Here is a 25,130-nt window from a genome sequence, read left to right as displayed (position 1 = left end):
CCAGAAATGTGGGCAGAAAACTCGTGGATTTTGCACCATGATAACGCACCGTCGCACAGTGCTATCATTATTCGTAATTTTTTGACGAAAAATGCAACAAATACCATCCAACAGCCACCGAATTCACCTGATTTGGCTCCCTGTGACTTCTTTCTGTTCAATCGAGTTAAAAAACCATTACGGGGAACGCGTTTTAGCAGCCGAGAGGAAGTAATGGAAAAATCGCAGGAAGCACTGATGGACATACCGAAAACCGAATATAAAAAATGTTTCGAGGATTGGATCAAGCGCTGGCATAAGTGTGTTGCAGTCGATGGGGATTACTTTGAAGGGGACAATATAGATTTAGATGAATAAACTTGTATTTTTAATTTTCTGAATAAATTCCGGGAAATTTTTGATCAAGGTAGTATGAGCTCATAGGAAATGTTAAAATGAGGAAATTAAAACTACAATACAATGCGGTGAATGAGATCCATAAAAACCACTGTTATGCAAAACCAAGATAAAATTTAAACCATCAACAAGTCACTATATTAATATCTTCATATATAACATTTTAATGTTAACCCTATGACCATAACAACTACCTCTACTAATGAAATAATTGTTTCCACCCCCTTGGGCTTAACTTGCTCAACATTTTTGTTGTATTGTTTTAGTTTGTTTCATTGAAATCTGAAAGAATTAAAATGAATTACCCATCAGTATGTTAAGTAATATAAAATTTCTCTTCGTTCTCTTTTCCTGTTCCATGTCACACAGTTTTATGACACACCTCTCACAATAAAATATTACAATCACACACATGATCCCATCAAAAACTGAAGAGTTAATGATTATAATGGACTTGACTATTAATTTAAAAAAAAAAATTCATCTTGAGATAAGGGTGCAAGTCTCTCAGGCTTTCATGGGAAACTAGTCCATTGCCCACATTAACAAATTAAAGGAAAACCCCTATAGCCATAATAAATTAGCACCAATCATCCTGCAATGAAAAAAAATTTTGCAGTGGCAAACTAACTTATTACAGCTACAAGAGTTTTCCTTTAAGTAGTTAATTTAAAACGCCGTAGAGTTCATATTTCCTATATTTCAATGTCCTCATGTTAACTTGACATTTCAATGGAAGAGTTGCCCACCCACCCATGAAAGACTAAACCTGGGGGAAAACCTGAAACACTTTCACCCAGATTAATCCCTAGATAGGCCCAAGGTCATTTTATCTTGAGTTAGAATTGGAATAAATCATTCTATTTACTATTTTTTTCAAATAAGACTAAAGAAAAGTCATTTAAAAATATATGCACACAGAAAATAATTCAGGGCGTCTCAGGAAAAAGTTAAGTTCTAGAAAACTGAATTATAAATTTGCATGCTATTCATAAAAAATACACTGTGAATAAATGAAAGCTCTAGGTAATAAATTAATGATAACTCCAAATGTGTAAACGACTCATTCATTAATTACAGAAAGTATCACTCACCATCTCTAATTTTACTTTTTTCTAAACCCAGCGTTTGTATTTTTTCCATTTGCTCTGTGACATAATTTACTTTTCGTTTGAAGTAATCTTTAGCACTGTCAATGTCCTGAAAGACAAAAAATGTAGTTTGTATCAGCTGGGATTGAAGGGATAATATTTGGTAAAGAAGTTTGTGAATCTAAGGATTGACTTGATGCAGTGGTTTTAAACCATGGCCATCCGACTGACTGGGGTACCATAGTGAAACCTCAAGGGTGTGGTGAAATATAGCAATAAGTCTCTTAATATCTCTTGCATGAATCATTTTAAGTTATTAAGCATGACACAGTACTGATATTTAATAAAAGTTTCAATACCAGAGTAATAGTTTTATGTATAATCTCATCTAACTGTCTACATTTTTACAATTATAAGAAACAAAATATTACACAAAAGCAACAAAATATAAAAAATAGGGGACCACAAGAACAAAATTTAGAGGTTGGGTGTACTAATACAAGAAAAAAAATTGAAAATCACTCAATGTAAATTGTCTATTTATAAAAAAAAAGTTTACTAGTTGCTTGGATGACCATGGTCTGCAGCTAGAGTTATCAGGAAAATTTACTCATGACTGGCACAAAACAATCTAATAAATTAAATATGCAAAAAACTTCTAGGATCAAGAGAGTTCATAGCTAATTGGATGAATTAACGATTAAAAACTACAAACCTTTTGGATGAAATAACCAGTCCCCACATCCACTATTACTGAGTTAACATCAGCAATTTTTCCTGGAACATACATCTGATTTGGGGTTAAGTAACTTATGCCTCTACTCATTTTAAACTATGATAGTAACAGTTTCTCACATGCATTGGCACTTCAAGTAACTATATTTTAAAAGTACCAAGGGCCTAAGTTCCATTAAAAAAGATTCACATTGCCATCCACAATCTGAAATGTTTTCACCACTTCATGCAAAGTGATAGAAAATATGAAATATATATAAATCTGAGATGTGCAAAGCTCTCCTTTATTTGTTTTTTCATACAGGCCATCCACAGGGCTAGGGAAACCCTTACAATTTTCATTATGTAACATATAAAGACACCTTTTATAATTAGCCAGAGAAACATACAACAGAGCAGAGGGTAGTCATAACTAAAACAGATAAAATAAAACTATGTACCATATGTCTACCATTCTAACCTCATTCCATAGTCCAGTTGAGGTGGTTACAAATGCCATCAAAAACTTATATTCAACAGACTTGCGAAGATTTATGCTGACTGGATGGGAGCAGCATAATGAAAATGACTACAGATAAGTACTCGCAAGAGTATTTGACCAACATGAGTTCAACAAACATGTTACTTTGCGAGCCAATACTTATTTTAGCATTCTTTTTCTTGATACCACGTAGGCCCACATTAAAAATATTATATATTCCTGCCATTCCATTTATGCATGTAGTGTCGATCTTCTTAATAAATAATATCCATCTCTTTCACACAGATAGTGATATTCACCACAAGGCAATTTCATTTAAAGAGCCAATGGCAATGGGTGTAAGAATTTATAACACGAATACCACACTCATTGAAAACGAGTGATAAATTAAGTCATTTCAAATAAAAACCCCTTCTAATAAAGTGCTATCATTCATTGAATGAATTTTAAATATCAAGTAATTAAATTGGTTTCTGTTTTTACCATACACTTTAATTTATATGCTCTTTTCTTCATGATGTTCACAGCGCCAAAATGTACCTGCTTTGTACTTTTCTTTGTATTTGACTCCTATAGCTACATGACATGTATAGTCAGTGCGCAATAAAATATTATACCATATCAATGGAGTCAGCTATTCAAATCAATTAAGATAGTGAGTCTTGTTTTCTATAAAATTAGAAAACAAAGATGGCATGCTTTAATCAACTATATGTCGTCCATTCTCTGAGATATAAAAGAAAATTATGGCCATAGGATTAAGGATACAGAGCCGGTAAGAGGGACCAGTATTGGGTTTCCTTCAGCCTTGGGTGTGATTTTCTCTAGGCAATCACCAGAATCTTGAAACTTTTGCTGGGCTATTTTCAATGTTTGCAGAGAATCTTGAAATACTGTAAGTTCCTGAAACAAAAGGTGAAAAGAAGTAAGCTTACGTTCATTAAAAAAATCGAGAGGGACAAGTGGAATCACTTCCAGCAAAAGGATACTAAAAATTAACTATTTCTTAAAGAAATATCTATAAAAATTAAGAATGACATTAGACCCTGCACATATCATCTTTACATTTCAAGTGTTTCGACTTCTAGTAATTAAACAGGGCTAAGCTTATGAAAGCCGCTGCAAGAAACGTGGTGTTAACGCTCAACGCAAAAAATCCCATAAAAACAGCACAATTATTACTTTAGCGCAGAGGATATCAATAATTACCTGATCTAGCTGCTGTCTCAATTGAGTTAATTGAGGTAAACTCAATTTTGTCAAATCTACTTGCTGCAAATGAGGTCCCTCCTGGGAAGCCATGTTTACCTAGCAACCAACAGTTGAATAACGCAACTACGACATTTAAGAAATTATGGGTTCCCATCCCGCCATATATGGTGAACTGCCATATGTTCTGAATGTGACATTTAGCATATATTTTAAATCACTCCTAAAATCGACGAACAATCGGAATCATAGCAATTTGAACGAGCGTAGCAAAATACTTCACTTGAGGCACAAGTGGTAATACTTAAAAATGAGCATCAATATCAATGGATCGTCTTCATTAAGGAAATTGTAAAATGTAATCAGAAATTCCCTTCCTCCACTCTTTCGAACATAGTCGACGAATTCCATTTCCTCAGAATTTGGACTTTATCGGGTTGTCAGCGAATCCCTTTCTCACTCGTTTTGACATGTTATATCGTTTTTTCATTGGCCTACAGATATTCACTTTCAAGTTACACCATATTCCTCCCAAGTACTCTCCCCAATTGAACTGCTCCTATTTATTCCCCATTAATTTTCAAGGTAGCTAAACTATTTGTGCAATTCCTTTTCCGACTAGCTTTTTAAGCCTATGATAAATTGGTTATCCTAGAGTTAACCCTTCAATCTGCCGATAAAAAATATTACTAATTTTGTGATCAATATATAATTTGAAAATAGTTGAAACTTCTTTAATAATATTATTTGCAACTGTTGAGCTCTCCTCTTATTCCATTAATAAGTGTTTTAGCCACAAGGAAAAATGGTGATCAGCTGGGGCAATTGTATTAGACTTGCTAATAATGTTCACACTAAAACATTCTAGATCGATTGCCCTTGCATAGGATTGCTATGTCTTTTCCATATTCTGTAAGCCTATCTATACTGCTTTGTATTATTTCAGCTAAATTGAGGCAGTAACCTTCGTGACCGGAAAAACTTTATGAGGGTGACATTCAGTGGATTTAGTTGGTTGTGGTAGATTTCAGTGGTATCTTGATCCATATTTTTGCTATTCATTCATCCAGAGAAAAATACATAAATATGCAGGCATAGTATACTGTCATTACAGTAAAATAAATAACACACTAGAACTTTGATAGTATGTGAAAATAATTCCCAAGTGAATAACGCTATCAATTGGTTGCAATGTTGAATTATGCACTCCTTAAGATTCTTTCATTTTGAGCAGAAAATTTCTGATGCAAGGGTCTTCCCACCCTTCCCTGGGATCCTGCCTCTACAAAATAACCTACCAATTCTTAAAGGAACAAATGACCTTAGCTGTCAGTTGCTTACTATAATAAGTATTATTACAACTTATTCATTCTTTAAAGGAAAGAGAAAATTTCAAATTAACTTATTTCCTGTAAGAATGTTCATCCTCCTAAGTTTGATAGATACACCAATTGCTAAAATAGAAAATATCACAGTTGACCTGCCTTATTCAAGAGAACACGCCCAAAAGAATAACTGGTCCTCTATCCAGTTTTTATGCAGGATGTGAAAACCATATCATTAAGAATGATATTTGTATGTCCTTTAATTCCCTATTAAAATTGCGCGTAACAATAGACTCTAAGAAGAAAAGTTAAATGAATGTCAAAGAGTATGGTCATTACAATGGGAAATATGTTGGACAGATTTTCCAAAATTTTCATCTGAGGGCAAGTAAATAGCTGCACTCTTAATGGTCTACCATTAAGAGTATGGCTGGGGTTGATCTTCCCCATAATACTTATATGCCATAGTTACCATTCCTGTTAATTGACAAAAGAACATTTTAGTGCTTTTCGAAAAACAGTCAGCTGAAGTGCAACTGTAGCAAACAACAGGGTCCATTTTAGTGATTTTAATGCGAGAATTTAACATTCTTCAAGCAGCCAATATGAGCTTAACAAAAACCTAGAGAATGTAAAATGCAAATACAAAATAAAATAATTTGTCAAGAACATTTGTATGCATCATGATGACACATTACATAACTTTATTACATAATTTAGAATCTTAGTAGGTTTGAACGATTATTTCTCAACTTCTCTGCTGACAAATTTAGAAAAATGTTATGTTTCTTCAACTAAATGATTATCATTTTTAGCACACTGTGGCAGTTTGTTTCATCAGCTTGAGATTTCCTCAATACTAACAGCCATTTTATAATCATTGCCTTTATATAAAAAGAACTTGTGATTAACTATTGCTTAACTGTCTGAGAAACCTGAGTACAGCTGGTAAATTAATTGATGAGATTGAAAACATATATTAAATTCTAGAATACTCCACGATGCTTATATAACAGAATTTGAGGCATTAGTTAGGATTAAAATAATCATCAAATATTTCTTCATCCATAGCAATTTCCACATGAGATGTTTTCCTTATTTCGTGCACCATTTAAAACAACTATATTAAGCTGAGTGCATTCCCACCTTATTTTAACTGTAATTTTTTTGAAAATAATCTTTTCGGGTTAAAAAAATTGATTCTCATGTTTCTACACTCATATTATCACCAAAAAGTGTAAATATACATCTAGACTGATTGGGTAGTTTCACTTTTTTTAGCCAACACAGCAGTGTAAATCCTAATCATTTCATATTAAACACAATTGTTCACCCATATTTCAGTTGAAAAGCAGCTACCAGTCATTATGCATTCATTTAAATGAATGTCTTTCTAGCTCATCAACAGGAAAATGAAAAAAAAACTAATGTATTTTGAAGCACCTAAAGTATTTTAAAACAATATTCTACCAATCAACTCAAAATGTGTGATCTGACAGCATTCACAAAATGAAGTTTTCTTTTATTAACCAGTAAACAAGGTAATCTGCCAGAAAGAATTTTTATGCAAGAAAATTTAGGTAACAAAGAATACATATACCATAAAAAATGTATACAGTGACTTTCTTAAGTACCAGAAGAATTGACTTTGGATGTTGCAACTAAAATATGACTTAAGTAAACAGAGGTAAACAATGAGCACAATACAGAAAATGCCAATAAGGAATTAATAAAACAATTACGCATTTTGCTCATATTCCTGCCTGTAATTTGGCCATTAGTTATTGTCACAACTACATGCACAAACCCGTGCAACACTGCTCAAGAGTAACAGCCTGCTAACACAAAACAAAACTAACACCATAAAATATAAACACTCATACAATTAGTTAATTGCAATTCATCGCTTTCTTCACCTGTAATTATTAAACAATGTTTTGAATTTTTATTTTGGAGTTGCCAAAATGGATTTGGTTGACAGCAAAAGAGAACATTTTTTCCTTCAGTTTAAAATCAGGGAATAAAATATTATTTGAATAGTTTAAATAAAAACATGGTGAAAAGGTACAACAAGGCAAATAAGCACAGTGTATACCTTATGAGGAAATTAAAAAATAGTGAAAATTACATTTTACAAATTAGGAAGTCAAAGAATGGTTAAGGCACCATTATAGCACAGTAGATAAAAATTTTATTATATTGCCTCTCAATTTAAATTTTTTCCGAGACATTTAGAAGACATTTTTTTCTCTTAACTTTTACATCAAATTTTCACCCTTCCTTTCTTGAAAGTAAGCTTGTTCCCTAGCCTGCATCATGCCTGCTCAACCCTAGAAATAGCAGTGAGTGGTTGATAATGATACTCTGGTGGTGGTTTCTGGTTTAATCCCCTCACTGGTGTTTTAGAGTGTTAATATAAATTTTAATTGGTTCCCAAAAGAGGGAAAGGTAGCTTTGATCATTTCCCTCTGAAGTATAAATGCTGTGTTTGCTGCTTTTTCCCCACTTTGAGCTATGTGATATGTCATGAAAATCACATTCAGTGCATACACATTAAATCATTTTGCCATATATCTTGAGAAAACACCCTCAGGGTAAAAGGAAAAGTTAATGCGCTGATAGCTCTCTTCCTACAGATCCATGTCATCCATGAAGAATAAATCTTATTGCATTTGTAGCCATAATTCCCTGTAATACAACTTCAGTCAAATCCACAAGGTCCTAATGCGGCCTGTTCAGTCCAACCTTCAAGATCTAAAAGCTAGGAGTCCAATATATATATAAGTGTTGAGTGCTTGTAAGTTTGGTATCAAGTTCTGTATCCAACAGGAGGAGTTAATGCATAGCTTAAGCTTTAGAATGAGTTCATCGAATGTAAAAGATGAAGTTTGCATGAATTCGGCCAATGCTTGCAATAGAAACCCTGGTCATTTTTTGCTTGATTTATCTATTTTTTCTTTCAATTCATTGTTGCAACTTTCCAACAATGCATTCAGTTACCCATAATGTGCATGTGTAACAGTTCCTATTCCCCTTTAAACTACAGAAACCGTGGAGTCCACCCATTCAATTTATTTACAAACACAGTTACACATTTTGTTTCTCCTGAATACCAAATACAAAAATCTTTTTTTCACTTTGTATACACAAAAACAATATTATAATTAACAGAAATAGATAAAATGAAGACATTAGACAATCACATTAGACAATTGGGTTTCTTTAACTAAAGGAAATATGACAATTAGCTATTGATAAACCTAATCACTTATTACACAATCACAAATAAATTCTTTAGTTGACACAACCATAACAACTTGAAATTAAAAATCCTATTCAGTCATTTAAAATTGAATGGAATAGGAACCTATGGAAATTCATATTTCCTGTATGTCAAAACAGCAACCTTTTTTTTCAGGATATGTATGACTAAAATTAGGTGGTTACCAATGTGCTGCCATAAATGCTTATCCATGGGGCTTTGCTATGTTCTGTTGAGCCATTTGTGTTTGTAGCTGATGCAACACAGAAAGAACTAAATCCTGCAGAGTCTGCAAAATAAAAAAAATTACATAATCAGATTTTAAACAAAAGGCAATTTGAGACATAGCAAATTCTTGCAAAATATTGAATTATTATCGTACATTTGACAGGATCATTCTTTTCTTTTATCATTCTTCATTTAATATTGTCCTCTGCTAGAATTGTTCCAAAAATATTCACTTTTTTATCACTTGAGTAGGTTTTATGCAAGACTATAGTGAGTAATCATTACCACTTGTAGAAGTAAAAATGGCCAATTGAAAATTGATATTTGAAAATAATTACTCCAGCTATGGCCAATGATACTATTAAACTTTTGGAAAAAATATTTCCAACAACAATCAAGAAAAGAAAAATCACACGGAATATTCAAATGCAAGTGATATTAGATTATGGTAGGTTGAGCAAATGCTCAGCATCAGCCAGGGCTTCAAATACATGTCATATAGGAGTTATTATTATAGGTAATCTAGCAGATAACTTAGGTTTTGGATGGACACAACAACCAAATATTTCTCTTGTCTCTCCAAACAAAATACAGTCCAACATTCTACTCTACAACAAGTCCCTCTTCATCTGTTTATACTTTCTCCCTCCCTTTATTCCATCAAACATCTCTTTCCTATTTCTGCCCATTCCTAAAATCTCCTAAAATTCTCCTCTCTATCACAGTCTTCAACATCATATTGCCAATCAATAGGCTTTGCATTCATTTTTTCTGTCTCCTTGGGATTTCTCCAAACAATCCCCTGTCTTCCCTCACCATAGCTAACATTTCCACATGTTTTCCTTTTTACCCACTTGACCTTCACATCCTTCTCCACACCCACATTTAAAAAGCCTGCAATATATGCCAATCACTCTGCTTCAATGATCATGTTTCTGTATGGTACATAACTATGCTCAACATCAAAGTTTTAATGAGCCATTTCTTAACATCCTTACTCAACGTAACTGTTTTCAATTCCCTCCTCCTCGTGAAAGCTTCTTTGCCTAAGGCAATTCTTCTCCTACTACTTTATCTACTCTCCAACTAATGTCCCTCCTACTTTGCCCATTTTGGTCCAAAACACTTCCAAGATATGAAAACTGTTCCAAATGTTCTAGTTTTTGCCCTCCTATTTTAACGTTTAACTTAGCCTTTCTTTTTCTGTAAAACTGCAGAGCCTTTGTTTTATTTGTATTTATTCTCATTCCATATCTATCTCACAGAGTTTCCAATTCACTCAGCAAGGCTTTCAAACACTTGGCTAAGTGACAAATTAAAGCTTGGTCATATGCAAACCTAACTGATTTAATGAATTTCCCACTGACAATCATTCCCATCTCCAGTTCTTCTCATGCCTCTTAAATCATTTCCTCCACATACTTTAAACAGCACAAGTGATAATGGACAACCCTTACTACTCCTCTTCCTAACATTATCCACTCAGACATTCCATCCTCCACTCACACCTGAACAGTATGAGACATCTACAGGGTGCAAATTAGTCTCTTATCCCTCCATTAGACTTCTATTTTCTGCAATATAACCATAAATTTTACCCACTTCCCTATATCAAACACCTTTTCAAAACTACAAAAAAGACAAATACATCTAGATTGTATTCTATGTTTCTCTCTATTAGTAACCTCATTGCTGAAATGGCATCATTCGTGCCGCTCCCCTTACTGAACCCAAAGTGATAAGTAATCATTGCCTTGCTCTCCATCCTCTAGTTGGTGATCCTGAGAACCACTTTAGCTACAAGTGAAATCAAATTTATTGTTCTTTCGCTCCCATCTAAAGTGGTCTTTCCCTTTTTTAGGAATTGGAACTAACACTGATCTCACAATGTCTTACCATCAGATTCCATTCTCATAAATGCTACGAATTAGTCTATAAGGACTCTTCCTTCCACATTTTCGTAACCCTTTTAGTAGTTCAGCAGGAATGTTGTCTACCCAAACGCCCTCACTTGATTTTCTTTCCCTTAATGCTGCCTCTATCTCATCATCAAGTTTGCCTGGACCTAAGCTATCTTAATCAATGCCATATTTTCTTTCTTTGTCTAGCCTTGCTGGTCTAAGTTCTTTACCAAACTGTCCTTCTATATATTCCTTCCATCTCTCTTGGATCTTTACTGTTTCAGCAATTATTTATCCAACCTAGCTGTTAACACAGATCTTCCCTTTTTATTTCCAGATAGTGTTTTAACCTTCTTGCATAGCACACCAATGTCACCCTTCCTCTGCAAACTTTCCATATTCTCGCACTGCATCTTTCACCATACTTCTTTTGCTTTATTTGTTACCCGTCTTAATTTAATATTTAACTCTTTGTTATTCCTTCTGCCAAACTCCATGCTTACATTCTTCCATTTCCTTCCCTCATCTATCTTTCTAATCATCTAATATGTGATCCATGATTTCTTTGTTCTTTTCCAATTAACAGTTCCTATAGTTTCTTTTGTGGGTTTTGATATCCTTTTTTGATATATTCCCATTTTTCCTCAATAGTACTCAGCTCCTTTCCCTCACTCATGATTTTCTCTAAACCCTCCTTACACTTCTAACTTGTCAATCCAGTTAATGCTTCTACATTCCATTTCCTAACCAGCCTCCCCAGTTTATTTATTTGAATCGAATGCTACACTTCATAGCTACTACCTATGATCAGAGTCCGCATCTGCTACTGGGGAAACTGTGCGACTTGGTCACCCTGTTCCTAAATATGTGCCTAATCATAATATGATCTAATTGATACCTTTATGAGTCACCTGGCATTTTCCAAGTACACCTATGCCTTTTGTGGTGTGTCAACTAAGTGTTGGTGATGATAAACCCCTGGTCCTGCAGAACTCAATTGCTTCCTCCCCACAGTCATTCCTCACACCTAAACCACATCATCACCATCTCTTCCTTCATCTACTGTCACATTCCTATCCCCACATCACTATCAAATGTTTCACTGCAGGAACATATGCGATTAACTGATCATATACCCTATAGACTCCTTCCTCCTTATGAGACATTAAATCTGAACAATGACCAAGTTCATCAGGTCTGCTTTTACCTTTACAAGTAATATTCTATCTATTGTTTGTTCTATGCAGACAATGCTTCTTCCTACCTTTTTATTCAATATCATGGCAACCACTTGCTGGCTCTAGTCCCTTCCACTGTATATTACTCTACAACTATCATTTCAGTAAAACCCACCAATCCTTCCATTTCACCCCGCACAGAGCTAAAATATTTATATTTCCTATTTCCATCAATTGCTTTATATACTCTAATTTTCCTGTCTTCAACATTGCCCTGACATTCCTAAAGTTCCTATTCTAATTAATTCAGTCTTCTTCTGCGCTTCTGCCATCAGTTTTTCTGGGCAAGGATTTTGTTTTTCCTCTGCTGAGCATGACACACGACCGATTGGGGTGAGTCTTGTTGTTACCAGGAGCCTGTTGCTTGTTTTGCACCATCACTTAATGGATGCCACACTGGGATCAGATGCCTTTGCAGCCACCTCACTGAGATACAGATGCTGTGCGGAATACCTTTTGTCTGGCTCTTAACCTTCCACCTATCTGGCATGGGTGACCCTACCAGGAGCAATTATCATTGCTCCTGCCAACACAGCTCAAGGGGTCATTGGAACATACAAGTCCGTTGAACATGTCAAGGTTGTAGTCCATGGGAGGGCATATTGGAGTATTTTCCATAACTAGAAAACACCATAACAGGCAGTAAGACTAAAAGTCACGCCACATTGGCTTAAGTATGCATGCTTCTCACATGGACATGTGAATTGCATTGAATACACATGAGAATTAAAAGGTGGGGAGTTTGGGGCATACTATTTTCCACTTGTTGGTTGGAACTGTGAAAGAATTACCATAGGAATATAATTTAGAAGGGGTATTACAGAGAAAACATATCTTCGAAAGTGAATGGCATGGAGGTGGATTCGTTCATAACAAAAGGGCACTCCAGTGCAAACTGTATCAAGTGAAAATGGATGAGAATGGCACACAAATAAGTACGAATACAATGCAACAATTTCATAGTGTAAATAATACTCACCTTAACCGAAATTCCAGTCAAAGTAAATAATTTTTACACTTAGAATTTGTTGCATTGCTATGTGCATTAGTGGATGATTTCATTTAAAGCTACTATCACAACATTAACTGCAGTTTCCTTGAATTTGTCAAAGTACAAAGAAGAGAAATTATGCCTCAGAAACTTCAATCCACCAAGAAGAATGACTATCCATCTGTTATAGGAAACAGTGATCATTTAAGGGAATAATTAACAGAAATAAGTACTTGATTGAGCTGTCCTCTTCCACTACATTGTTGCACAATATGAAAAGACATGGAAGTGTAAATTACTTGGTTCCTATAGCAAATGTGAGGCAAATGGGAACTATAGGATAATTATCAGAATTATTTCTCACATTTTATTGCAGTTCATTATGAATGCACCACTTCCAGGTAAAAGCAACAGAATTCAACAAATAAAAAATATAATATGTAATAGGGACATACTGATGGAATGATTGTAGTGCAATATTAATTAATATAATAATTCTTCATAAAACTGAATTAAAATAATAAGATAAACCAAGTGGGAGTCCCTGATTTGCAGTAGGTTGTGTTCCTCCAGTTTACTATATATACATAAATGCATACAGGAACAGTTCGAGAACTATTCACTTCAAACTATTCCATTTGAACTATTCTCCTCATATTATTCTCAGAGACAAAGTGGAAAGTTAGCATTAGTATCTACTGGGAATTCATTGAATAATCATTTAGTGGGAAACTAAAATGGAGGAACAGTTCACGAAATATTCACCGCGAATTGAGTAGTTCAGTTTACAGTGAACTATTCCCTGTCAATGACAGTGAATAGTTTATCGGAGGGAATAGTTCCTTTGAATTGTTCACTCATAAACTACCCATTTCTAATATCCATGCCATTATAACATAAGATGACAACCATTATCATTAGCCCTTTTATATATGTGATTTTCTCGGAGCTGCTTATTGTGGAAAGAATATACAATCAGTTAAAATGCATTCTTGGACAAACTTTCAACATGTATAAGTTGAAATGAAATAAGTAACTTTGTAATTTAACACACACTTTATTTAGAAGACAAACTAGGAATTGATGTTGGATGCCATCATCAGGTGGTCCTCACAGACAACTTTATATACTTGTACATACCTTTAGAGGGGGGGAGAGGTTGGACAGAGTGGGAGTGGAAGTTAGGGTGGAGGGTGAAAAAGGTTAAAATTTAGATGGAAGGGAAAGGGAAGTATAGCTTTCAGTGTCAATCCTAGACTGTTATTTGGCATTTTTTCAGGAGGGCGATACCCAATGTGAGGAGCACAGGATGTGAAAGAGTGGTAGATCTAAGAGGGAGGAGTGAGAGGGATACAAATTTCATTAGCAAGTTCAATCTTGTAATGGACACATTTTAAAATTTCTAAATGCATCGAGTCTATGGCCTTTATTTTTTAAAGGGAGAATTTCAGACTCGTAGTCAATTTTGTGGTTACGTTCGATAAGGTTAGTTGTTAGTAGTTTTTATGGGAGGCAACCAACAGCTAAGGCGATTTGGACCATCAGAGATGGAAAAGGAAGGGTGGAGAGAAACCTGGTGTCGGCATTAGCCTACTCTGGTTGAAAGGTGCCAAAGGGTCTATAGTTTAACGTCCCATTGGACGGATGTTGTCCTCACTCAAAGTGCTCTCCACAAAGCCCCTCAAGTAAGGATCGGGATACCGCTGAAAAATATTTGTTGTCTCAAGGATTTGAACCTGGGCCCTTTCAGTGGGAAGCCTGTATGTCAGCCACCACAACATCACGATCCCCTTCGACATGGTGCTTTGCAAAGAGGGATGTGATGTTCCCATTCTTTACACTTGTTTTGTGCTATTTAATTTTTTCTTTAAATCCTCCATCCAATTTGGCCAATATATTTAGTGGAACACTCCGAGCACTTTAATTCATACAATCCACCTTTCTCATCTTTAGGAACTTTGTCTCTAGCATGTGACATCAGGTTCATAAGGCATGAATTATTTTAAAAGGAAAATTTAATTTTTTCTTTTGGTAAATTCTTCCCACCTCCCCTTCTGACCAATCCTCCCCTACCCTGTTCCGAAGGTATATTTACAAAGTTTTTGAAGGATCTCAGGTTTTCCCGGCGTATGCAATTCAAGAAGTTCTCTCGGGTTTCCCACCGGGTCAGGTTGCAGTACACTGACGTTTCGAAGGCTGACTCTGCCATTGTCTTCAGGGTGAAGTGAAGTCACCTCACCCCGAAGACAAAGGCAGAGTCAGCCTTCAAAACATTGGTGTACTGCAACCTGACCCGGTGGGAAACCCGGGAGAACTTCTTGAATACAAAGTTGTCTTCTGTGAGGACCACCACGTGAAGACGTCCAACATTGAAACCTAGGTCGTGTTCTAAATAGTGTGTGTGGAATCACTAAGTTACTTATTTCATTTCAATATGTTGTGTATTTTCCATGGGTTATGCTAGAAAGAACAATTCTCAACATATATCAAGGCAGATCAATTCAAAGCTCAGTTTGATGTTGAAGGGAAAACCATTTGATATGACCCCAACAGGCTAGAAAAGTTATCTTTCAATATACTATCTCAACATTAAAATCCACAGGTATAACCTATAAAAGGGAAACTTGGATACAGGATACACATTGCAGAGTGCTTTTGTTTCCAGCAAATTATGATTCTTCTCAATTTAGATTTTTTTAAAATTTATATTTCTTTGATCATGTAAAAATGAAAAAGAAGGGTTTCACTGTATTATGATGACGTAATATTTATGACTCCCTTCACACACACTTACTTTCATTGAAGCTCAGCTTGAAATTGAAAACAAGTTATTTAATCTTAGGCACCTAACACCAATCAAAAGCTAAGTTGATGTATAAACTATCATGAACTAGCATTAATATGTTTAATAATCACATATTTTGTTACCTGTGGTTTGCAGTGCTCCTCAAGCCAACTAAATATACAAGCTGAAAGCTCGGCGAAGTTGGCTACTGAAATTGATGTATTAAAGGACTGGAACAGTGAATCCATTATGGCCTGAAACTAAAAGAAAACTTGGAAAATGTCTGGCAGGTTAAACATTTCCATTTTATTATTGAAGTCTATCATTTACTTATAATTTGAAATAAATTAAGCTTACAAAATATGAGGTGACATTGAAAGGCGATTGAAAGGCATTTGCTCTGACTGAGCTTAACTAAGAAATTGGTAAGTATTCAGAAAAAAGAAGTGTCCAAAGCTTTTGATGGCAGGAATATTAAAAGACAATTCTGAGCGGGTAAGTTGCACCAACTAATTACAAAAATTGCTTTCTTAAATAATTTAACTGGATCTGGCAAGTGGAAAATATTTTGGTTATGTCAATGCAATAAAATAAAAAATTAGCAATAAAATGTAACAAGAATATATTTTAAAAATACCACACACATATATGTCTCTGTCCAGGAGATATTTCCAGGTAGTGCCCTGCTTCCAAAAGCAAGATCCAAGTAATACATTAAAAAATATAATTCAAGCAGCACTTGGAAACTATTAGATTACAGCCCCAAACACTTCCTTAAAACATCTTTACTCTTTGCTTTCCAGCATACAGTAAATGATGGAGTCTCTCCCACTGACCAGTAATGTTTGAATTTTTAGCAAGTATTCAGGTGGCCACGAGAGCATAAGACAACATACAAGTAAAGCAAAGATTTTCATCTGAAACAAGTCTGTACTATTAGTTCATGGTCTGGTCCAATTTCAAATAAAAACATGGGATAATTTCCACGAAAATCCACCACTCTTTATGGGATGATTAATTAACTACATGATAAATATTGTTTGCATGAATTACTCAAAACTGAGACACAGAACTGTACATACCACTTGGGACTTGGCTTCGTCAGACACATGCATATCAGTTTGCCCTGGCTGGTTCTGCTGTGCTTTCACAATCTGCTCATAATTAGCTTGCATAATACGGAGAGCAACCACCTCCTTCCTCAAAGCATTACGCTCCTCCTCTTCCTTTCTTTTCTTCTGCAGCAGGTACTACAATGAGACAACACACAAATGAAGGCCCAGCAAAAGAACAATCAAAGATTTAATGTGCATCAAGCGCTCATTATTCAAAAGCAAAAACAACACAGCTGGGGTTGATTGCTTTTTTTGAACTGTAATTTCATTCACAGGCTCCTTAAAAATAGAATTAAATGATGGAAGCAATTTATTTAAATGAATGCATTGATCATTTGATTAACACCAAGATATAAGTAGACATTTAATGAGTACCTACAGACAGAAATTAATTTTTAGTTGCAAAATGAAAATTTATTGGCTCACTGAAACTTGTGACTCCTATAATTGGACATGAGTAGACAATAAAACATTGAAGAGGCAATTATTTTATGATCTTAAAATATGCAGCGGATTTTCATATAAATTTAACATTGGTTAGAAAGGGAATCAATGACATGATTGACATATTTCACTACTTTGATTTTCACAAGAGTATATGAGTATTCAAGAAAAGTTTCCTACTTTTGGATTCATTCTTCTCATTGAACATATAAGTAGATGAGGTGCAATTGCATCCTTCTTAACCATAATGGCTGATAAGATACATGTAAACTAATTCCAATAAAAGCACTGTGACTTTTTAGCTTTTGAATTCAATTAGAAAGATCTACGAGCTGGATTTAGTTGAACAATCTACAATGGTGACATTTCCCTCAAAATTATCAACAGCAATCAGTAAATCTTGGGAAAAATCATTAAAACCAGCTCATCATCTCCAATGGTTAGTGCAATTTCACATAAATTAAAAGTTCAGAATTGAAAATTTTATACATGAACTGAATTACTTTATTAAAGGACTAAAAAAAATTCATGTCTTAGGATCACATAAATTTGTGGATTACACCTTGTGCATATACTTTTTTGAGTTTTCACTCTCTGTGAATAACAGGGCCATGGAAGTGTTAAAACCTGTGACTGCAAGAAAACAAGTATCTTCCAGACTGTTACTTTGCATATATTCTCAAAGGCCAGCAAACACTTGTATGCCATGGAACAATTTGTAATGTGCAACATTGGTAATTCAAAATGGTAAAACAGGTAAGCCATGAAGAATTATTTCCATATTCCTCCCAGTTATATATCTATTTGTATCAAAACACTCTCCTCATAAAAATTTCTCCTTTCCTGGATTGGTCTTCAGTGTTCCCAAATTACTTATTTTTTACCATCATGCTCAGCCTTTAACTTACCCTGTTTTTCTCATCCATACAGTAAACCTTTAAAATACCTTTTTCTTATCCTTATTTATCAATTTCCCCTTCTATTGACTACATTTCCTTAGCAATTGCATACAACTATGACCATCTTCATAAATGCATCTCTAACATCAACTACAGATATCAACCTGAAGAATGGTTAGATAGGTGAGGGTAGAGCTCACCTAGAATTAAGTGCAACAGTATGTGAAATTCACACGTCAGGGTAGGGGACCAGTTTCTTTCCTCTTGCCATCTATGGTTTCCCATGAAGTTTTGGTACCCATAAAATTCACACAGCTTGGTTAAAACTGGAGGTGCTCAAGTCACCAACAGTTAAACCTAAGCCCTCAAAATCAGTAGCTGAATTCTCTACCCACTAGCCTACCATTCTAAATTAGAATGCTATGGTGGCTCCTGAGGTTGTCTGCACATAGCTCAGAAGCCTTGGAAGCCTCCACATGATCTTCCAATTCTAGCAAAAACCTGTCATCACAGAGTATATTTTATTTAGAAGATTTTCATGGATGGATTTCATGGAACCAGTTTGATAAAATCAGGGCAAAGAATGAATTATATCTATTAATTACCATGTAAGTGTAATAAGTACCTGAATGTAGTCAATGGACTTTTGAAGCACTGTTGCCTTGCTTAACTTGTAACCAGAACTGTCAGGTTGTTGGCACGTAGGCACTAAGTCTTGAAGGGAATCGTAGCCCTTCTTGATGGCATCACGACGCTTCTGTTCTGCCTGTGTGTGAGCTTCTCGTCTCCTCTCTTTGTAACTACGGGGAGATCCTTTGCCGTCACTATCTTCATCATCTTTTGGAATAAATACTTACACTGAAATTATATTCTACACTGATGACAAAATAAAATGGAACTAAAAACATATGTTTCATTCCAAATGGCAAAATCTAGTACATCAAAAATGTAAGATCCCCGTTTTTTTTAGCTCACTGATTAACACATATTAATTATTATGAAATAACTAACAAATGCAATAATCAAGAACAATCCTATGAAACAAATGAAAAACTTTTGGACCAATTTATAATGACACACATTACCAATAAAGACATATATATGGATAACATATCCAATTTGTGATGGGTCTAACATCACTCTATTTATAAGAGTCCATTATACTAATTGAACATTAAATTGTTACAAAGACATTGAATTGAAGAATAAATCACCAAGTGATAATAAATAGACACATAATATAGCAACAGCTTGATGAAAATGATATTCCGTTCGATGTAATGATATACACATACATTATATAACCTAAATCTCTTCTGGCAGTGCTGTTCAAACATATAAAAATATAGAAAGAAAATGGCAGCCTTCATGGAATCAATCCATAATGAAAGCAATTCTGTATTTTAAGAATGATTTCACTTTAATCCCTAGGTTCCAATGAATTAATGAAGGCTACGAGGTATCTGTTGGAGGCTATTCTGTTGTTAGGGATAGTGTGTACCAATCTCTAGTGTGTACCAGTCTCTGTCTGGGTCTTCCATGATGACAGTGGCATAGGACATTTCTAACACTTCTTATGACCATTTTGAATAGTTAAGAACCAATCTGCCCACCCTAAAAAACATCCGCTTTAGCAACTCTTTCTTTGCATCATGCTTTAAATTGCCAGTTATTTTGCTTTTCACACCCGCTTGCCAACGTTAGGCACCACCACATTAGGGATGGACAGGAAAGGATGAAGGGTGGAGAGAAACCCAGCGTCGGCATTAGCCTACTCCTAACAAAAGGCGCCAAGGGGTCCAAGTCTGATAATATGTGGCATTTGGTAAATTCAGACCAGCTGCATTTTAAGAAATTTGCAATGAAAACCTGAAGTGGGAATAAAATTAAATGTGATACATGTATTTGTGGAAGTATTTCATATGCATAATGAAATTAATTAAAGAACATTCCAGAAGTATAAGTGAATTAAACTTGGGAAAAACTTAACTAAATTTTTGAAAAATTAAAATCACTTCACTACAAATAATTTAGTTTAAAGGTTTGACAAAAAATTAGTTTTAGCTCCTCGTAAGTCAATAATGAGTTCATGCTATTCCAACGTAAATTAATAGACTTTCTCATTTTCATTGGACAACTTGATACTTCACTCCAAATTTTAAGAATGACAGCTGGAGGAAACTATTATGAATATTTTATTTAAATTCCTGAAGAATGGATCCATTGTTTCACTTCAAACAAATTGTTTTCACTAACATTTTGTTTGGTAACTTTGGGGCTAAATTCTTCAAAGTTTTTAAAATTACAAATAATGTTCGTTGACAATAGGTAACGGGAATCTATGCATCATCCAATATGCTGCTTATGTACAATGATACACTATTGGATCAATTTAAATGCAAGTTTAGACACTTGATCCAAAACCTATCATCCAAGAAAACACTTCATCCAAATATGGATTTAACAGTCAATGGAATTTTATGAAGTGTAGTTTGGATTACATTATGTGCATTAACAATTGCTATGAGAAGAAGAGTAGCTTGTGATAAATAATTTAATTCATAGGCCTTATTTCTCACAAGAATAACACCAAAAACTTGGATCACATCCTATTAGAAATCTAGACAAGTGTTATTGAGTTACACACTCATTATCTTAAAGGGTAAAAATGAGCCATATAAAAGACTTGTGGAATGAAGAAATCTGAGCCTAGTAGACACTACTACCATCTTAGCAGTTTTAATGTTCATAATATGTAGCTGCAAACCACAAGGAGGGCTAACTTCTTACAGTAAGCAAAGGAAGTTCTTGTGAGCAAGAAAAATTACCTACTAATATTTTGAGTCAAAATTTGGTAATTTTCTCAAAATTATGCATAAAGGCCTTTTTATGTGATGCAATTGATTACTCAAGTTGAGTCAACATGAATTACACATTCAAGCATATGTTTGTGCAAGCGTTCTTGGATTTTACAGTGGAATAATTGTACACTGGAATCATATTTTCTTTAGCAGTGACAGAGTGCAATGCATAATATAGTTTTTGTCACATGCAATATTGGCTGGTACTTAGAAGACTTGATAAAGGCACATAGCTGATGCTGTAGTATTCAGAAAGCTATAATTGCAGAGTAAAAATGTATATGCAACATGCTGGAATTAATGGCAGGATTAATGATGAGGGATTGTTTTGGGAAAGCACGATGCATACATATATGGTAAATTACTCCTTTAGATTCCCACCCAATTAAAGTTGACAAGAGGGATGGCCGAAGTTCCATACATAAGCACTGGTTTCTGATAATAGTCCCCGACCCATTTTGAAACACTACCAAGTAGAGATCTAACAGAAAAGAAGAAGAAATTTAATATATGCCCTGAATAGCAATGAAGGTAGTGGAAAATTTCTTCGCCACTTTTAGTAATCGGTTTGGAATTTTCCTCACAACCAACAACCTGAGCCCATTGAAGCTGAATATCAATGTTTATGCCTCAGTGGCTCATCACACTCAGTTGTTCAACAAAATTGGTGTCAGTTACACCATGTATATATATATATATATATATATATATATATATATATATATATATATATATATATATGTATGTATATATGTATATATATATATATATATAAATAAATAAATATATATATATATATAATTATATATATATATATAATTATATATATATATATATATATATATATATATAATTATATATATATATATATATACATATATATTTCTATATATACAGAGTAATTGTTATCTTTTAGAGCAATCACAACAATTAGGAAATAAATCTGATAACTCAGCTACTTTCATAAGGGATGAATATTTAAGTATTTCAACATTAATTAAGGTTTCATTTCATCAAATTACATCATATTGATTTATTAAGGACGTTAAGTTAAATTTGAAGATGGAGAATATATTTTAAATATTTATAAAGCATGTAAAAAAAATATTGAAGTAGTAATCAGATTTTAAGTCATTTCTGTTAGCTGGGTATAACCAAATGACTACAGGAGACATCACCTGCATCATAAACTTCTGAATGGATAATGAAAACAAACGCCCAGAATTAGAACCTGGGCTATCTTTTAGGCACATGTTCACAAATTTGTATGATTTTCAGTACTTATAAGAAGGCAATTTTGTCCATGTTATCTACTTATCTAATTAATTTTATCATGTAAAAAGTCCTTAGGACATTAAGTATTACAATGAAATCCTTGTTTTTTTTGCATTTATCCTTATCAGACACCCAAATTATCAGGTAATAAATAGCCTAAATTACAATTAGAAAAAACTAGATAGATATAATATTTTTAAGGTCTTATTTTCCTACTCCTACATGACTCAAGGCTCATGTCCAATCCTACTCACTGATCTTGCATATAGTTTTAAGGGGTTACTGCAGGTGTAGGCCCCCTCCCAGAGTATAATAATTTTGGTGTGAACTCATACATCAACTATTATCATTGCAAATTTCAACAGCTATTGCAATCTTTCAACAATCTCCAGTATTCACTGGAGTCTATCTTGCCCATTTTCAAGATTCGAACTCCTTGTGGCCATTGCCTCAACTATGTTACCCATCCACTTATGCCTTGGTCTCACTTATCTCCTATTTTGACTGGATCCCATTCCGACACTTTTTTTGGTGAACATTCCTCTCCTACCATAATTAGATGACCCATCCACACTAATTGCCTTCTTTGAATGTCAAACAGATTATCACCATCCACTTCCATTATTCCTCTTATTTATCATTATGTTCAATCAAGTTTTTTTTACACTGCACTGCAAAACAACCACAAGATCCATAGACAGGTTACATTATTCTCGAATTTCAATCAATAGAGCTGATTTAAAAAAATTTCAGACAACAGGCCAGCAGGTCATCTGCTTAGTGTTTCACCTCCTTTTTCAGCGATGATCTGTCCCCCTTGAAGTAACACTTTGTAGTAACATAGAACTATGCCTATTTCATAAAGGAAACAAACTCACCCAGCTATACTGCCATTACCACTGCCTATTACAAATATCTGCGATAATTATACTCAGAATTATAAACAAAGAAGGTATTGCCATCCCATTATGGGGAATCACTAAAATTTTCTCAACACCAATAAACAAAGAGTATTCAATAGTCTGAAAACTTTGCTATCCACATAGCAATCTTGTGGTAAAATGATTTAAATTTAGTTCTGTAAATGATTTATTGAAATTCCAATACGTACCAAGTGGCGATCTAACCCATTAATAAGGGCAGGTATGAGGTTTTCAAACACAATGCATAAATTACCTAGATTTTATTTGGAGTGAAGAATAACTGGTATTCTACTAATAAAACGTCTTATCGTCATCTTTCGTCTTTATCCAGCCTACAAGCCCATTGAGAAGCCCTTATATTCCTCTGCTACAACACGTTTAATAACAATTTATGTACCTGCTCTGAAATTTTACTACTTGTCTATATCTCACAGGAAGCAATTTACAAAACTTTATTAACTAGGACTATATTAAGATCTGGTCAACTACTTATAGATACCTGGGAAAACATTCTTTCAACAGGGCTTCAAGTGTTTTTTTACCTTTCTGCAGTTTTAGGCATATATTTTGACTTTTTTCTGAGTAAACACAGTCACACAAAAGGTGAAAGTTACTTCGAGCTATTTATTAACATTCAAATCAACCTCAAACAGAAATACAATTTGAAAATCCATACATTATTTATTTCTCAAATATGGGCCCTTTCATATATATTTTTAACAAATTGTAAAGAAAAGACAATAACCAAGTACATACTGCCGTTCATGTGTCACAAGTAATTTCATCTTCTACAGGTGAATCCATTATATTTTCTCCTGCAATCATTTAAACATTGGTAATTTTCCATTTGCTTTGGCTAATACCAGTTTATGGCTGCTGATTTTATTCCTGATTTACTGAAAATCGTTTAAAATTATCGGCATATGTTAGGTCAGGATTTATGAGGAGGGCGCCCTAATAATTATTAAGGGATGGCGTTACAATTAATTAAATATTAAGGCTATAATATTAAAAGTGTTATACGAAAACAAATCCCACCAGTGTTGTGAGCAGATGAAGACAATGTGTGGATTGAACCAGTACTACTGCATCTTGAAAATGGAAATCGCTCTGTGGGGCTGGATGGTTCCAACTTAAGATCCCCGTCAGTTGGTCCGACACTAGCAGACGATCCTGAAAAATTCATGGGAATCTTCATACTTGCAATATTTTATACTGCGCGAAACAGATTAATGTTTGTTTCCTTCCCAAAACCCCATCGACTGGGTCACTCTAATACCTTGCTCATAGCTGTCTCCGTATAACGACTCTGCCATTTTCAGCGACGTCGGTTTCCAAACACGGGAAACACCACTAGTACACGAATAGAAAAATAATATTACTACGAACAAAAACTAATTGAAAACTCATGTTTGCTACTCGTGTTCGTGGTTTGGCTTTATTATCACAAATCCAATATTAAGAATGTGCGAAAAGAGTGTCAAATGTGCTGTTATTTTACACGCAGTCTATTTGTAACTGAGACACACAATATTCGAAGAATAAGTAATTAGAAAAATACTATAAACAGTTAATTCAATATCACAAAAATTTGCATCGACATTTCTGACTAAGACAGCCAAGCGATAAATAAGATTGACACAATTCAGCGCATTATATGATGTAACTTTATTTAATTTAACGATTTATCTGCACCTTAAGGTCCGTTGTACCACGTAGAAAATTTGAGGCTGCTTCAGCTGGGTATCGTACAAGGCAGCATTTCATTCTTACACAATTTCAACAAATCGCACGCAGAATATCGGCATGAGAAAATGCTCTACGTAAAGTAACAAGAGCTAGAATGCCCAGGATCTAACGACAAAAACAATTAGGAATACATTTTTTCTTATACTCTTCTTTCTAAGATGATAGTGATATCATCAATTTCAACCTAACTTTCCGCTTTCCTCAAATGAAAGATTGCCTGAG

General features: G+C 34.4%; 2 protein-coding genes across 2 annotated transcripts in view; both read right to left on the bottom strand.

The window, feature by feature from the left end:
- Window positions 1-4,005, bottom strand: part of Pfdn5 (prefoldin 5) — a 7,153-nt gene extending 3,148 nt beyond the window's left edge. Inside the window, exons 1-3 of the mRNA XM_071597145.1 lie at window positions 3,913-4,005; window positions 3,472-3,606; window positions 1,491-1,596 (exon numbers count right to left, since the gene is read on the bottom strand). Of these exons, the coding sequence (XP_071453246.1) occupies window positions 1,491-1,596; window positions 3,472-3,606; window positions 3,913-4,005 (334 nt within the window). The remainder of the gene's footprint in view (window positions 1-1,490; window positions 1,597-3,471; window positions 3,607-3,912) is intronic.
- Window positions 3,539-25,130, bottom strand: bigmax (helix-loop-helix-leucine zipper transcription factor bigmax). Its single transcript, XM_071597158.1, has 8 exons — window positions 24,855-25,130; window positions 24,439-24,512; window positions 24,198-24,332; window positions 18,726-18,937; window positions 16,725-16,892; window positions 15,786-15,902; window positions 8,685-8,788; window positions 3,539-3,606 (listed from the first exon to the last, which is right to left on the bottom strand). The coding sequence occupies exons 2-7, from the start codon at window positions 24,473-24,475 to the stop codon at window positions 8,705-8,707; spliced, it is 753 nt and encodes a 250-aa protein (XP_071453259.1). The 5' UTR covers window positions 24,476-24,512; window positions 24,855-25,130; the 3' UTR covers window positions 3,539-3,606; window positions 8,685-8,704.

This window comes from Hetaerina americana, unplaced genomic scaffold, assembly GCF_022747635.1.
Source record: "Hetaerina americana unplaced genomic scaffold, ioHetAmer1.1.p SCAF_80, whole genome shotgun sequence".
Taxonomy (NCBI): Eukaryota; Metazoa; Arthropoda; class Insecta; order Odonata; family Calopterygidae; genus Hetaerina; species Hetaerina americana.
The sequence above is the reverse complement of the archived record's forward strand: the minus strand, read 5'-3'. Positions and strand labels throughout refer to the sequence as shown.